Source organism: Ostrea edulis, chromosome 3 (genome assembly GCF_947568905.1).
Source record: "Ostrea edulis chromosome 3, xbOstEdul1.1, whole genome shotgun sequence".
Classification (NCBI taxonomy): Eukaryota; Metazoa; Mollusca; class Bivalvia; order Ostreida; family Ostreidae; genus Ostrea; species Ostrea edulis.
The window spans coordinates 48,468,784-48,486,530 of NC_079166.1; the positions used below are offsets into that span (position 1 = coordinate 48,468,784).

The following is a 17,747-nucleotide window of genomic DNA, read 5'->3' on the forward strand; positions in this document are numbered from 1 at the left end:
TTTAAAGGGTATAAGATATCTCATAAACTTTAGAAGATATCATAACTTTTATAAGATATTTTTACCTTATGAAATATCTTTAAAACAGAATAAATGTAAAAACGGCGTGCTATACAAAGAGGCCTGCAGAGTATTTACGATCAACCTATTTTGAAATATCTTGAAATGACTGATACACATTTTCGTTTGTTGTCAATAAAAGTCGGGATCGACAACCGAATCGGGATCGACATTTCTTCTGTTTACAATATTGTGGGAATGACGAAAGGCTAAAGGGTCAATAAATCCAAAAGTATGTAACATAGTAGTATCATTACTAGCTAATGAAAACGTAAGTATAAATTTAAGATACATCATGTTTGAGATACAAGCACTGCGATAATTAGCGATTTCCGCTTTAATGACAAATGGCATCACAAGTTCATGATATGAACAAAATTCAGTGAGTGTCAGTTAAGTGTCGGTGTAACATGACTGGTGCGCACCGTGTACGTGATGCCTTCCAGTTCCTCGCGAACATGAACACCTCGCAGGAATTTAAACTATTTCCAAACTTGAAAATTACTGATTCACAGTGAGGATATTCTGCTTATGTGACGCTTACTAGTTGCTGAGCCAAATTTTGAGACAAAACGGTGTTACTACCACAACCAATTTTAGCCTGAACAGGTTGTAAAATTTGGTTTGATATAGCTGCAGTTCCGTAGCTATAGGGACTTGAGAGTTGCAGAAATGCAGCTAAATCAAGCCAAATCTCATAATAATGACATTGATAGTATACTTCATCAGATTTGGAACAAAGACAACAGACCCTGAAGTGTACTACTACACCCATGGAACGGTGAACGAATGCTGAATGGTTTGGGAATGAACAGTTTTGTTTGGGGAATGCACGGTTTGAACGAACCGGTTCTCAGCGAGAACAGAACAGTTCTTATTGGGAATGGAATGCTTTGAGATTGGGAATGAACAATTCTCATCGAGAACGGAATGCTTTTCAAAAAATAATAATCGAATTACGTCTTTCATACAATGTAACATTGTCACCCTTTACTAAAAATGTTATGATTTTTTCTCGATTACTTAATGCCCAAGTAATTTTAAAGAGGAATTCAGTTTGTACATGTAGTACAACTAAATGTATATTTGCAACCTTTAATCAAAGTCTCATACAGCTATGCAAATGAACATTACAGTTATAGCACATTTAACAGTTTGAAATTTTTATTATATGCATATTCAGAATAAATGTATCCTAAATAAATAGATCAATACATGTACATGTAATTTAATGATGAATAATGATTAAAGATTCTAATTTGAAAATCGTTAATAATAATCATTTTTAATAAAAAAAAAAGTATTTATTTTACGTTTAAACCTGATAGGGGAATGCCCGCATTGTTTCAATATCATGATGATTTATCATGTTGATTGATGATACTCGTAAAGGTACCCATTTGATACACGTACATTAAAAAGGTTTTGAAGACACCTGCCAAAATTCAAAGAGGGATATCAAAGAAGACAATGTCACCTGAGACTCTGTGTCCACTCTCCCGTAGACTAGTACATGTTCACCGTTACTTTAGCAACTCCTAGTGTCTTGATCACTTCATACCTTCTTTTGAAGACAACACCACCCAATTTGAAATTCTAACAAGTAATTAATTTTAATTTTCAAACATTTTCACCATTTTTAAACATGTCAAATTCGTATTAGTCTAAGAGTTATGTGTATTCCAAGTAGATCTTATGATTTGACATTTTGTTTGTTTCGAATTCCCTTGTCTGCAGAACGGCAACTGAACAGTTCAAATGGTGTAGTAGTATGCTTGAGGGTCTGTAATTGTGAGATAGTCAATATCTCATCTAGATATACAGTCACAGGACATAATTATTGGCCACTTTCAAAATGGTCGCCATTTCACTTGGTGAAGTTTGAAAACAGTTTGTTGAGGACAGAATTTGGTCAGATTTCCTTTCATCCTGATTACCTCCTCAGGGTTCCAACTTCGACTGAATACCTTAGGGGCCAAGTGGGCCCCTGAATAAGAAATGCTGTTAGCCCACATGAAATTTTAGTAGCCCACACATATCATGAAACTGAATAACATGGTTTTTTTTGCAAGAAAAAAGAAACATCAAGTCACATTGCAATTTATTTAAAAAATTAAAATATCAATATTTAAATTCTGTTTCCTTCTCCGTAATTCTTTCAAATACCTCTCTCATTTCCACTCTCATTTCGTCAACCTAGCAAAAATATCAGAGTTCATGGACTTTATGATCTTTGCGGCGTCTGACTTTAACACACGTTTCTTCAGACTTTTTATGTTATTTCAAAATTTCTCAGCTTTACGATGCTGTCAAGTTTATAACTTGGGCAAGCTGTCACAACGAATGGACCTTTCGTGTCATGTTTTGTAAACACAGCATGTCATCCCCTTTTCGCCGTCGCCGAGCCATATTCTCCCCTTCTTTCCACTTTGGTTAAAAGCAGACGCTTTCTTTTCATTTGAAGTAACCCTTGCGTTGTTCAACTTCTGGTTTAAATACATTTTGGAAGGTTTGATACCCCAGGAATATCTCGCCATGTGGCAAAACCTCATCCGGAAATTGAACTTCAATTATTATAGGACTCGGATCGGTTGGAAAGAAAAATGTTGATCGGACAAGTACGGTCGCCAAGTGGGTGACGAGAACGAAAATTTTGGGTGCCCACAAGCAAAGTTTAGTCGCCAATGTGAGTGGATGAGCGGTAATTTGGAACCCTGCTCCTTTAGAATTATAAAGGTCTTTTACATAGTTTAATGGGATGTTTTCCCACACCTTCCGAATTTCAGCCATAAGATATTGTTGAGGGTTTATGAAATGCACACAGGTTTCTAGTGTTCTTTTCAAATGTAACCAAATGTTTTCTATTCTGTTTAAATATGGTGAATTTGCTGGCCATTTTGTTGTATTAATATTGTTATCAACCATGCCATCTTTAATAATTTTTGCTCAATGAACAAGGGGCATTGTCATCTGCGAAAATGTAGTTCTTCTTTGGGAAATGCCATGCAATACCATGAAAACAAACACACCCTCAGATCATAACATTTCGTAGCAGAGAATGACACAGAGGGTTGCATTTTTCATCCGCTTTTCTCTACATGTTGACCTTATTGTTGTCCCCAATAACAATCTGAATTTCATCACTGAAAATCATAGTATTACTGTAAATTCCTTGATATATGCAAGGAATTTATTATCGTGTAATTTCGCGAGAAGCATCACTTGCGAATTAAACTCGCTTTTATTTTTATATTGCCAAATTACATGTAAAGACTCTTGATCAAGAGAGCATTCGCGAATATTTGTTCTCACGATTTGACATATACGAGTCAGTTTGCAATATTAATTAAGTACTCGTGCAAAATAATGAATGTACAGTATACACCATTCTTGCTGAACTGTCCACTCTTTCTTCTTGCACCATTTTACACAATCCTTTTTACTCACTACACGAACAGCAACTTTCTTCTTTGCAACCCTCTGTAGTCCGTACATATCCTAATCATCTGATTCTTTCAACAGTTTTTGTACAAAATTGATGATCCCTATTTTCATTACTTATGCCTGTTATATATTTGTAAGTACGTTTTTGATTTTCTTTGAAAATCCTATCAAGATAATATTGTTGAGAAAAATGTCACAAATGAAAGAAAAATTAAGAATGGTAATCGCCTGGTCCACGTTTTTGGGAGATAATGCATGCACTTGGCTTTATTGAAAATCAGTGCTCCCACTGGACCAAAATTCCCTTTCGCCACTTTTTCGGGTGCGGCGCGGTGCAAATAATCTCATGCTTTACAATTATTTCCATCATATTATTTTATTCATTACACTGATTTTAGCATTTTGAATCAGTTATAGTATTTAATCATATCCACCTACCATACCTAAACACTTTTTTCTGAATTATTAAGAAGTTGATTTGTTTTTTGATAAATTCTATTATGGAAATCAAAAGTCAGATAATAAATCATATAAATATAAACTTCATGATGCTACACCCTTCAGTAAAAACATTGTGTACATTGCCCGAAATACAGATGTCACAAAACATCAAGCCCAATTTAGAATCGTATCTCAACCATTCCCTATTAAATTTCCGTTTTGGTATGGAAGATTTTGCAATTTGGACAGAATAAGATGTTTGAGCAGGTAGGGTTGACTGTAAAGCCAAACAATGATATTTTTTTTAATTCTAGACTGACTTGGGTCAGAAGCTACGAGTTTAGTGTCAAAATAGAATGGGGTGCATAGTCTTATGAGATTAACATTTTTATACTGTTGCGCACCGAACTTCAAAGAATTTTTTTTATTAAAATTGCTATGTCCATATCAATGGTGACCGACCGCATTGTTTATGAAATATCGAACTAAAATCAAACCCATCTAAATTAAAATCTTGTAATCAATGAGCTTGGCCGCAAAAACAAACAATTGATGTATATACCTTATACACAATAATACGGCCAATTTAATTACCGGTCGGTTCTGTGGTTAAGAATTGACATTAATGTGAAGATGATAACAGAGTACACAGCTGTCCGATGTACTTTATTACATAATCACTGACTTTTTTGCAGCCATACATTACCTGAGGCTATTATCTGGCCATCGTGACCAGCTCTGTGTGCACTGGAGCGACGCGAGATTTCCGGTCGCACGCGTTGACTGAATAAACAAATTTTGACTGCATAAACAAACAGGCGATAATGTGTCACTGACAAAGGAAAACACAAGACAGATTTTAAAATACAATTTACTACAAAATGGGATTTTCGCCACTTTAATTTTTTTTTCGCCATTTTTGAAAAAAATTCGCCATTGGCGAAAATGGCGAAGCCCAGCTCAAGCACTGTTGAAAATGGATACAGTCCGATACACTGAAGGCTGTGTATTTGTAGATTTGTGATCACATTAGTCATTCAAAAAGAGGAAAAATAGTCTAAAATTCTCCAAAACAAGCCCATACATGTGCATTAATTCTTTGTTTGGATTATTAAGCACAGTTTGTTATAATTGAAAAAAAAGTTTGAAAAATAAACTACTGTTTTTGTCAAAAGAATTCCATTGTATGTTGCAAAGGAAATTTGTCATGTACAAAACAGCTAGATGAGCATCGTTAATGAACTTACTTGTAGGTAGACATTTATCAGGTACTGATTGATAGGGAAATTGTAAGGCAGAAAAAAAGGACTTTATTAATAGTAGTGACGTGTTTCACTCTACTGTTATGACACTGGGTTGATTTTTGCAAGTTTTGGATTTCTTAAGGTATCTAACAATGCAAGCAGAAATTGAATAAAACTGCAGAAAGTCAGTGACAAGTTTGTAAACTGAAATTGTTTCTTTTTTGACATATTTTGAGATTAGGCAAGTTTTTAATTTCAAAAAGGCACTTGAAAAACTGCATGACCCCAAAGTCAGGGAGAACAGAGAGAAGTGAGTTGTGATTTATAAATTAAAGTATTTTAAAGTAGAAAATTTGTGTGCCAACCTTTATCACTTGAATAACTTGATATAAACTTTCCATTTAGGGAGACATTAGACTCTTGTGTATGGCACAAGATTTTACAGTAGCTTATGATTAAGATGGTATGTCAAGAGCCAGGGGTCATTTTGTTAAAGTTTGAAATATGTGTCCCAGGTCATAATGCCTGTAATTAGAAGAACTCTGCTTTCTATGAGACCAGAGAATTAGTTTCAGATTCTGAACTAATGTCATTGGCCAATAAAAAAATTATTTGAAATATTTGTCAAGGCTACATTAATAATTGTCACTATTGATATTCCCCTCCAAATAAAAAGAAAAAAAAGTCTACTTTGAAAGAGAGCAAACTGTATCAGACAGTATATAGGGAACTTTGACTGCCTCGAAAGTGAGCTAGCTTTTTTTTCTAACTCACTTTTCAAAATTTTTTCATTTTAGGGCAAGTGAATGAAAATCCATACATCCGGTGAATTTCACTTTTGTTGATCATTAAAATGCTTCAGCTTTATGATAAATGTGTATAAAATTTAAGATGTGATATTAAAAGATTGCTAAAAGATAGAGTACAATTCTTTATCTGAAGCTCGCAAGCTGGTAAATTATCAAGATTGCATGTTCTGATTAATCAGCTGACATGTGTGGATGTTTAGATGTCATTGAGGATTACTGTCCTTAAAATTAAACCCAGCTCACATCCTGAAATGATAATGTATGTACATGTGCTGTAGGAAGTGCAGAGCAGAGGTGTCTAGCAATGCTCTGTAAACTACTGAAGGAAAATTAGACTCTGCTCTGTAAACTACTGAAGGAAAATTAAACTCTGTTCTGTAAATCTTCTGAGGGAAAATGACACCTTGCTCTGTAAGCTACACTCTTGAAAACGAAATGCAAAGCAATCTTTATCAGCACTCTAAATTTGTTCTGGTATTCCTAATTCCACAGTCTGAAATGATACTGGTTTGTATATGCTGATTTAAGACAGTTACCGTGGCAATAATTATCTTGATGATGGTGTCATTTTCCTTTTGATAAATTACTGTCTGGCATTCTTTTGAAGTTCCATTTACGCGTTTGTAGCTTTCACCTATAATGCATATAGGTGCATTGAAGAAATGGTGCAATGTTACTGTGTTATTTTGTAATATAAATATGCATAATCACAAACATTATATTTATCTTTTCAGTGAGCATGGTGAATAGAATTAAAATAATTGCCATCTAGAGGTGCATTATCTGTAACTGAGGTAGGATTTATGAATTTTGTTCTTCTACAGAGTTCAAAACAAGTAACAATTTCAATGGTCAGCAATTTAAGCTTGCAATAAACTTTCATATTCAAGATAGTGAATAAATATGGATGCAAACTTTCCTCAAAATAGACAATATGGAAGGAATTTTCAAAACAATAGACAGCAGTTTGCACACACTAGAGAGTTAGGGATGGCCAATCCTGCATCGATGAATCCACCTAACCTTGCAGCTGAAGAAAGATCTCTCTATTCTGAGCATAGATACTCTCAGGGCAGAAACCCAGGCCCAAACCCACATAGGTATCTCCACAGAGATTTTGGACTAGATCCAAGTCCAATGCATGAAAGACCAGTGGGAGCCAGAGGTCCTCCTCCACAGCCACGTGGTAATCAAGCTGGATTAGACAGTCGTAGTGTAAGGAATTCAAGGAATCCACCATCAACAACTAAACCAACCCATCAAACTTTTGGCCCAGATTACAACTACCAACACAGAGGACCAGAAAGGAATATCCCAACTTTCCAAAGAGGAAATGGTGAAGACGTCAATAGATTGGGCTTTCATCCAAGAGAAGATGCATTTCAGCAGCAAGGATTGGGAGAAGGAGGTTTCAGAGGTCAAAGAGCAGAGGATGTTTATTCAAGGAATAATCAGTTCTATGGAAGTCAAAGTCGAGGCTGGTCAGGCATCCAGACTGGAAGAGAACCATTCAACATGACTGAAGGAAATAATCCAGGTCAAACAAATCCACATGGTATTCAGGAGAATCTGGGAAGCAATCTCCAATACACAGAAAATGCTGGTGGGAACAATTTTCAGCTTACTAATGCAGTGCCAAGTCAATCAAGAAATAAAAAATCCCAAAAGTGCATATTAACTGAGTGCCACAATAGTGTAAGTAATATGAAAGAACACATGATGAAATGCCACCTTCCAAAAATATTTAACATGAATTTTCTACTTGATAAACCAGCTTTGCATGATTTACGCATGCGAGCTTTGAGAGAGTTGGCAATTTCGATCCTTGGAAGCAAAACTAGTCTAGAAGACCTTTGTAGCTTTTTAAGAAACCAAAGCGTCCTGCCTCAAAGTTCTCCCATCCAGGACAAAGCAGATGAATCCATGAGAGCTTTTTGTCATCATCATGGATATATTGAACCCAGAATCTTTGACCTTCATACCATCAACAGCCCAGCTGTGCTGTTACACTGGAGGGCCTTGTCTTCTCTGTTGAGATATATACCACCAGCTCAGCAAAAAGAATTTCACAGTCTCTTCCATGCAGAGGGTTTAGAGTTTGAATGGGATTTGATGAAAAACAAAAGACAACAGGATCAAGGGGTTGGGAAGAGTAACCAAACCAATATTCCTTCTCAGTCCTCTACCAATCAAGGTACAGAGAATAACAGATTTCAGTTTGATGTTCAAATGAATCTGAACAGAATTCAAACCCAATTTTTAGACAGTCAACCAGTATCAGAATTTGGGAAATCCCAATTAAATGGTAAGCATTCTCTATTTCAAGATATAAAACGTGAACAACAGGTTCAAGAACCATCATTTCATAGAGAGGACTTGCCAGAAAAAACCATGGATCAGCTGATGGGGCTTCATTCACTTTATCCATTAGATGGTGGCACTGAGAAAGAGGATCTTCAGAAGACTGCAAATCCTAATAAAAATACAACTGGCCTGACCAAGTCCCAGATTAAAAGAAGGAGGCGAGTACGGGCTCAAAAGAAACAAAATCAAAGGATGAAAAAGGTGCAGAAAAGGATAATGAAAAACCGGGAAGCTCGTAGAATTGATAGGAATATTAAGAAACTTAATGCACATGTTGGATGTCCAGTACCAGGCTGTTATGCAGCAACTAATCTGAAACATCATGCATTCAAAGTTCACCTTCCAAAAATCTTTGATCTGGACCTTCCAGTTTCTAATCCTGATCTTCACAGCATGCGCTGGCTGACCCTTCGAGAACTGACCATGTACATCCTGGGTCCTGATGCTCAGATAGAGGACTTGTTGCAGTTTATGAGAACTAAAAATGTCATGCCCCAAGAGGCTACAATAACACATTCCTTAGAAGTCTCCATGAAAGCTTTATGTCAGCACCAAGGACTGAAGATTCCTCATCAATTTACAATGTGGCCGCCAAACAGTCCAGCTATCTTACTACACTGGAGAGCCCTTCTAGGACTACTGCAGTATGTAACACCTCGCTTCCAACAGCAGTTCAAATCTGCATTTACTAAAGTAGCATTTGATGGGTTAAGTTTAGAGAATGTGAGCAATCTTGGAAAAAAAGACTTGTATTTGTTAAAAGACGAATTGGGAAATAATCATCACAGAGAAGAGGATTCTATAAAGGACAATGCCATCAACAATAAAGGTCCCATAGAATTTGGTAATAATTTTTGCAATGAAAATGTGCATGGTGACAGTTTTTCTGATGACAGAAGGAGAGAATACTTGTCTCCACATCCTCAATATGATGAACAATATCATGAACAAACTGAACATTTTAACGTTGATAGACAGAATATGGTCATCTCGGACAGACTATGTGATGAAACATTCTTCCCAGAGAGACCAGGTTTGATGGACAGCCATTTTTACTTTGATCGTCTCTGCATGTTGTTTAATATGACAGAAATAACCCCATTAGATTTGTTGTCCAATTTAGCAGTTCACGCACAACCAAGAGTACCTGTAGACATCATTGGTGGAGCCTTGGTGTACAGCAACCCAAAGTATTTCTCCCTTGATGTTTTTCCCAATTATTCAGGATGGAGAAACTGCTTTGGTGTTGATGCCTTAACCACCCCAAGTATGCAGGAGCAAGAGTTTAGGGCGATTGGTGTCCTGACCAACAGTGCTGATGCTGCTTTTGGGGACATTGGCTTGGACCGTTCTGCCCACAAGGATTTGTGGATGGATCAGGAAGTGAAATTCAGACAGCTTCTGAGCCTTAGTACACCATCCCAACCAATGATATTGAAGATCACTGGTCCTTATGGCGATCCATATGGTTTCGATGTCAGTTCAAGAGTTCGTGAACTTGTCCGCAGGCAATGCAGTCCAACTCAACACATTCACCTCTGTAATTTCAAGGGAGAAGAATTGATGGTAAGGGAATGGTTGGATGATTTTTCCAACTGTTACTTTGGATTTTCAAGAAAAGTACTGGGATTTGATGAACAACAGGTAAAAGGACTCCAGGCTGTCCCTGATGACCGTCTGCTGTTAGAGTCAGATATATCACTAACTGGTGTACAACAGAACATTATCGAAAACAGTCCCTTGTTCCTAGGAGAAGTTGCGTCTGCTGTGGCAACCATGCGTAAGGATTCCTTAGAAAACATTGCTCATAAAACAGTGTCTAACACCTGTCGACTGTACAATCTTTGAAGTGAGTCTGCCACAGTCTCATGCTTGTCATGCTATAATTACCTGACAATGTAAAATCTCATACCAATGTGAAAACTAGACATTTACAAAGAATCATCAATTATTTTCAATTTGCCACTTCCCTGGCCTAAATTTTAAGGTTTGGGGTACCACTAGGAATCACGTAGCCTCTTTCCATTTGTGCATGATTAATAATTTTCATTACCAATGTCATTTGCAAGGACACAATGTATTTTGTTTAATTTACAACTTACCAATTGCATGGCAAAGATGACATTTTGATTGTTTGGAAGAGATGTTCTGTGGACCCAGGGGGTGTCCATTACATTTGTTTGTGGTTTATACATGTGACTGTCAAAAGTAATCTAATGTTATTTGCAATCTAGTTCCTTCAATTTCGGATAAATATTAGCAAAATTCTATATTCATTTTGCTAATTTTTAACATATTACATGATTATGGCTCGTTAATTGAATTGCTTTGGTTAGGGCTGAAACGATACGCCCACTTTACGATACGATAAATATTGCAATACTTATTCCACGATTCAATACTTTCAATACAATACAATTCACAGAAGAAACCAAAAATAACATTGAAGAAAATTTAATTACCGGTACCATAATTCAAAATCATAATTTTAAAAGCAAAATGTTTCCAAACTGCCAAACAATAAGATGCATGTTGGCTCTGTAGTTTAAAATGATAAAGCTCATTATTATTTTCGTCAAACTCAAGGTAAACAACAGTCTGAAAGTTATTTGATGTTATTTTGTCCCTGAGATACAGGTAAAAATAATAAGTACAGGCCGAGTCTGATGTATTTTACTGAACCTGTTTGTAATAAATGTATCAAGGCAATGAATCAAACATTGAATGCAGCGTTTATACTGAACAGTATCAATATTTCAGTGAGTCGTTTCAGCCCTAGCTTTGTTTGAAAATTAAGTTTGAACTTGCTTTAGTTTGAAATTTGGAATATTTGTAATATAGAGTCAACCAGGGAGATATACTACATTGTCATAATGGCTGACCTCCTGAAATATAAATATCAGCAATATTTGTCCATTCTGTTTCAATTTAATTGATTAGCTGAGTAGCTCAGTGTTTTAGGATGTGACTGCTGATCTCTAGATCGCATGTTTTGAGTCCCACAGGAGTTTTAAATTTTTTACAGATTACTTTTTACTAAAACTGCATTTTTTGACTAACGAAAGTTAATTTTAAAGTTTTTTATTTCAAAATATTATTTTACATATTCTCCACTTTTCACCCATATCAAATTTCTCTGGTGTAGTATTCCTCCTTAATTCATTTTGTTGCATACTTAGCTAATATTTGGAAAAAAAAATTAAATATTTGATTGTATGTTATTGTATAAAGACTTCATTTATTAGCAAGATGTATGTCCATATGTCCATAATCATTTTTATCTGAATTTTAAAAAAGAAAATGGATTGGACAGTGTTAGAAACTAACTTATTCAGTATTGAATGGGTATGGGGTTTGTAAAGGTAGATACAAAAGAAAAGAGAGACTTTACAGTTGATTTCAGTTGAGAACTTATCTCAAATTAGTTGCTTTGAATGTGCAAGGTTAATGTGCCACATGCATTTTTCTCATATGCTAAGGCCTCGCATGTGAGAACCCAACAGGAATCACTGGTTCTGTGAACATGTTTTGTGACACAATATCCTATATCATATTTTTGAATGACATCTGCATGCCAGTATTCTGTGGTCCTAAAGTTTAAGGTCAAGGTCACACAATGGCCTTTAATTTGGTGACATTGTAATATGAGTATTTTTCAAACAACAGAATGTAAGTGTACTGTAGAATCATTTAAATTTGTGGGGGCCAATTTTCGTGGATTGCTGAATTTTTACAGGTTCGTGGGGAATTAATTTCATGGATTTATATATTTGTAAGAAAGATAACTCTGAAATGTAATTATGATTCTTTATTCATTGAGGATGTAAATTCATGGATGAGGGGTACCCACGAATTCCATGAAAATTGAGCCACCACGAATTCTAATGATTCCACTGTTAGTCAAAGGAAGACACCTTTAGATTTTAATGTCAGTAGGTCAATGTCAAGTTCACATATAGAAAAATGACTTTGGAATTATATGACATGCTAACTTGAGATTGAGTATGTTCAAGATGCAGACTAGTTAGTTGAAGGCACTTATAGATTTTGGAGCAAAAGGTCAAATATCAAGGTCACAATAGTATAAAGCCCTGGATTACTAGCTGATGCGTGTTAACACAATTTCTTGTTTTGTGCTGATATGCCAGTTTTAAGTTTTCGCAGTAACATGTGCATTGAGTACCACAATTTTTTAAAGTTTCAATTCAACAAAACAGAGTTGTAACTACTACTTGCTTTGGAGCAGGTAAACGAATGCATGCATGGTCACACATTTAGTATATATACTGCTGATTGAAAGGGTGAAAGAGCCCCACTTAATGCCATAAGTCCCAACATTTAGAGATTAATACTACATTGGGTTTTGATGCAGCTCACTTAGTGGCTACAGTGTCAAGATACCAGTCACATGTGAGAATGACCTAGTCAAGATACCCAGTCACATGTGATGGGATGACCTAGTCAAGATACCCAGTCACATGTGAGAATGCCCTAGTCAAGATACCAGTCACATGTGATGGAATGACCTAGTCAAGATACCCAGTCACATGTGATGGAATGACCTAGTCAAGATACCCAGTCACATGTGAGAGTGACCTAGTCAAGATAGACACCCAGTCACATGTGAGGGAATGACCTAGGCAAGACACCCTGTCAAGATACCCTGTGACATGTGATAATGACATAGGCAAGATATCCTGTCACATTTGAGGGAATGACTAAGGCAAGATACCCTGTCACATGTGAGAATGACCTAGTCAAGATACCAGTCACATGTGAGAGTGACCTAGTCAAGATACCTTGTCACATGTGAGGGAATGACCCATCGTCGCAAATTACGGCCAATATATACGATCCTCTCCCATCTGGAGAGAGCTATATGCGGACTCCGGACTGTGACTTGAGACGATGGGAATGACCTATCTTAGCCAACTCAGAGGGGTGATGTTAAATTATTTGCTGTATCTATAGCTCTTCAAAACTCTTGGCTTCATTTAAGAGTCAAGATCATAACTACACCCAGGTGTCTGGTAGCATGATCATGTTCACTTTTCGCTAATATGACCGGGGTACAAACCTTGTGATTGGCAGTGCATGGTTTGTATATATGAGTGTTTGATGGTCCCTCGGACACGGAGATTCTCTGATTCCATTTCCTCACACAAATGACTCCCTCATGCCAACATCTACTGAAATCAAGGATGAGGTCTCAAGATCTCATGAAGATGAAAACAGCAGGTTGGAACCCTTGGCAAAAGAAGATGGGATGATTAACACATGACAGAAGGGAATCCGTGTGTAAAGCAATGTACTGCGTACCCACGTACTGAGTGCTGATTAGTAGATACTTTGTGAATGAGAAGTCTTAAAAGATTATAGTTTTAAATCAAAGTACATGTACCAAGTTTAGCATACAGAAGGTCTGTAAAAATGGTGAGGTATTATAAAAAGTTCAAAACATGGTGAGAAATGTCGTACATATATCGTGTGTTGGAACTGTAATGATATACAATGTTCATTAAATTAATTTTATAGCTAGGATCTTTTTGCCTTGTGGTGTTTTTGTCCAGACACATTGAAAAACAATTGGTCCCTTCTTGAATTTGCCCCATCCTATTTGTTGCTGCATTAGAGTGATAAGTTGATAAAAAATATTTGCTTAGTTTTGATTTGCACATTTAAGATGAGGGCAAAAATAAAACGGTGTATGCATTGTTAATTGTGTCCATGGTGTTGACAAAAACATCAAAATTAAACTGAATTTTCATGACATGTATTACTATGCAAGATGTGGGAATAAGTAGCACACCCGTACTATGGGACTTACAAAATGTTTCCAACTTTGAAGGGAAGCTTTGTTTTTTCATGGCCATCTAAGAAGAGGATGATTTCAAGAAGTGAAGTTTGAAAGTCAGAGGTTAGACATTTTCTAGTCTTTCTCTTGTAAATTAGTATTCTGTGCTCTCACTAGCTGAGACATGTACTTGTGAGAGTGCTCCATGTACTTTTGAAACACTAGTTTCACACTATCAGGGTGGCATTGATGTGTTTGCTAGTGAGAAGGTTTGAGTGCAGCCAGTTCTGACCTTTCCTGTTGAGAAACAGATGTGGTCTATTTCTGTAAAGGAAGGCAAATGCTTGTTGTTTTGGCAATGTTGGTGTAGCAACTTCTTGCTGATGCCAGACTTTGCCAGCTGGCTGCACACTACCGGATGTGACCCTTATATGTGATATTGTCTTCCAATGGGAAAAGTTAGATTGGCATATACCAATAATGCAGACTGACTTCCATCTTCAGAAGATAGTAGAACAATTTTGTTCTATTTCAAGTAAAAAATTTGTTAAACTTATAACCCCCCTGAATTTATTCTTCAAACAAATTGGTTACAATTTTTGATCAAAAATCAAGATTTATAAGGTAATGCTAAAGTTTCATGTCTTAGCTTTATTGCAGAGATTCCTGTCAAGAATTAGGAAGGATGTTCTGCTATCACATTCTTTGATTTGCAGACTCATCATGTATTTATGAAACAAAATTGAACATTCATGAATATCATGATACAGAATGTCTTGTACGTTGTGGTAACAATTATATTACATTGTTTATAGAGGTAAATCATGTTGGAGGGATTAGCAGCCTATCTCCTGAACAACTATGTTGGAAAGTATGTTGAAAACCTCAACACAAAACAGCTTTCCATTGCTATCCTCCAAGGTAAGTCATTTCACTTAAAATCTTTGACCTGGTGACCTTAATATTGACCTTTGACCTACTTTTAGAAAATTTGAATATACAGAGTAAGCACTATCTTTTAATATTAATAGGTACTCCCTTTTTAGCTCACCTGAGCAGAAAGCTCAAGTGAGCTATTCTGATCGCCTGTTGTCCGTCTGTCTGTAAACTTTTTACATTTTTGACTTCTTCTCCAGAACCACTGGGACAATTTCAACCAAACTTGGCCAAAAGCATCCTTGGATGAAGGGCTTTAAGGTTTGTTCAAATGAAGGGCCATGTCCCTTTCAAAGGGGAGATAATCACAAAAATGCCAAAATAGGGTGGGGTTATTTAAAAATCTTCTTCTCAAGAACCACTGGGCCAGAAGAGCTGAAATTTACATGAAAGCTTTCTGACATAGTGCAGATTCAAGTTTGTTGTAATCATGGCCCCCGGGGGTTGGATGGGGCCACAATAGGGGATCAAAGTTTTACATACAAATATATAGGGAAAATATTCAGAAATCTTCTTCTTAAGAACCACTGAGCCAGAAAAGCTGATATTTACATGAAAGCTTTCTAACATAGTGCAGATTCAAGTTTGTTAAAATCATGGCCCCTGGGGGTAGGATGGGGCCACAAGGGGGGTTTAAAGTTTTACATACAAATATATAGGAAAAATCTTCTTCTCAAGAACCATTGGGCCAAAGAAGTTGACATTTACATGAAAGCTTTCTGACATAGTGTAGATTCAAGTTTGCAAAAATGATGGCCTCCAGGAGTAGGTTGGGGCCATAATAGGGACTACAGTTTTACATGCAAATATATATGGAAAGTCTTCTGATATGTGCCAAGGTGACTCACGTGAGAGATATGGGCCTCTTGTATTTTTAGCATGTGCATTTCTTGTTAGAAGACCTTTCCAACGATATCAAATTTGTTGACATTGACCACTGACCTAATTTTTTGTAAATTTTCAAAAGAAAACTACAATGTCTTGCTGTTCCAACTTGTTGTGATCTGGGAACATCTTTGTTTCACAAACACATGTTGTTAAGTCTCATTTGAGAATGACCACAGCTCTAAAAAGTATGATAGCTGACACTACCTTAAGTAAAGTTCTACAACTCAAAGAAACCTTACATTGATAAGCTTGTGGCGGGCATATTATGTACCATTTCCAGTACAGTAACTATTGAAAGTTTTCATGACACACTTGTATTCATTTATACACTGTTAGTGTACATGAATGTTCAACAGGTTACGTGGAACTAGAGAACCTGCCTCTGAAGCGAGATGCTTTAAGTAGTTTGGACCTACCATTACATGTCAAGTCAGGTAAGAGCTGCTCAGTAATAAAGTGTTATATCTAAGATCAAATTCCCCAAAAATTTGTCATCACCCATTATCTCACATATCAATTCTTATTTGTCATACAATGTCACATAATACCACTCTTATAGCGTGTTTAAAGACTGAGGTTTTCAACCTGAATACACAGAATGTTCCTGTCTTACCAATTCAGGGTAGTCAACCTGAATACACAGAATGTTCCTGTCTTACCAATTCAGGGTAGTCATTTTCAAAATGTGAAGAAATTGCTTTATCTGTTCTGAAAGTAAAGTAGAATTGAACTTAATTTCAGTTTCAATTCTAAAAGAAAAAATTGGAGTTGAAAATGATTATTTTAATTGCCTCATATGTTGAAAAAATGCTGGAAAATAATAAAATCTCCAGGAAATGACCCCCAATCTCCTGCATGATGGAGTACAATCAAAACTAGATTCATGTATCTCTACTTAAAGATGTAGGTCTTGTGTCAGTCGTATTACAATTCATGTATCTGCACTTAAAGATATAGGACTTGTGTCAATAGTATTACAATTGACGCATGTGACCCATACTTTCTGAAGCCATACAGGTGTCGAAAATAATTATAGAATTTTTCTCCATTACATTTGATTAGAGATTCATGTGTTTAGGATGTTATAATTATAGAATTTTTCTCCATTACATTTGATAAGAGATTCACGTGTTTAGGATGTTATAAATTAAAGATTCATCATCCACTGCTGAAGATTATCATTAATTTTGTATGTCTTATTTATAAATAAGCAATGGATGCATTGTCAAAGAGTCTTATTCAATCATTGTTTCTTTAAATATGCAGGTTTCATTGGAAAGATAAAGCTGCAGGTACCATTAAACAGACTGAGCAGTGAACCATGGGTAATTTCCATGAAGAGACTGTATTTGGTAGCAGGGCCAGTCAAACACTCCCAGGTAACCATAGCAACAAAACTGTGTAAATAAGAGAATAAATAAATAAATGTTTATTCGGTATATACATACATACAAGCATAAATACATATATACCAAGGATAACCCATGAAAGCTTATTTCCAATGGGGTTCTTTTATTCACGGATGTTTGCGCTAGGGGGTCAATTATGTGGGAGGAAACTGGAGTACCTGGAGGAAACCCCTGTGCCTGAGTGGGCGACCGCCATACCCTCTCCACATACAGACACTGCCGATCACGTGCCTGAGTGGGCGACTGCCATACCCTCTCCACATACAGACACTGCTGATCACGTGCCTGAGTGGGCGACCGCCATACCCTCTCCACATACAGACACTGCCGATCACGTGCCTGAGTGGGCGACCGCCAT

At 36.4% G+C, this 17,747-nt stretch overlaps 2 protein-coding genes across 2 annotated transcripts in view; both read left to right on the plus strand.

The window, feature by feature from the left end:
• Window positions 1-228: 228 nt before the first annotated feature.
• Window positions 229-11,741, plus strand: LOC130052597 (uncharacterized). Its single transcript, XM_056158040.1, has 2 exons — window positions 229-331; window positions 6,733-11,741. The coding sequence occupies exon 2, from the start codon at window positions 6,902-6,904 to the stop codon at window positions 10,208-10,210; it is 3,309 nt and encodes a 1,102-aa protein (XP_056014015.1). The 5' UTR covers window positions 229-331; window positions 6,733-6,901; the 3' UTR covers window positions 10,211-11,741.
• The window catches only part of LOC125674125 (intermembrane lipid transfer protein VPS13D-like), a 110,199-nt gene continuing 92,690 nt past the window's right edge, over window positions 239-17,747 (plus strand). Inside the window, exons 1-4 of the mRNA XM_056158017.1 lie at window positions 239-292; window positions 14,972-15,077; window positions 16,337-16,414; window positions 17,247-17,359. Of these exons, the coding sequence (XP_056013992.1) occupies window positions 14,981-15,077; window positions 16,337-16,414; window positions 17,247-17,359 (288 nt within the window). The 5' untranslated portion in view covers window positions 239-292; window positions 14,972-14,980. The remainder of the gene's footprint in view (window positions 293-14,971; window positions 15,078-16,336; window positions 16,415-17,246; window positions 17,360-17,747) is intronic.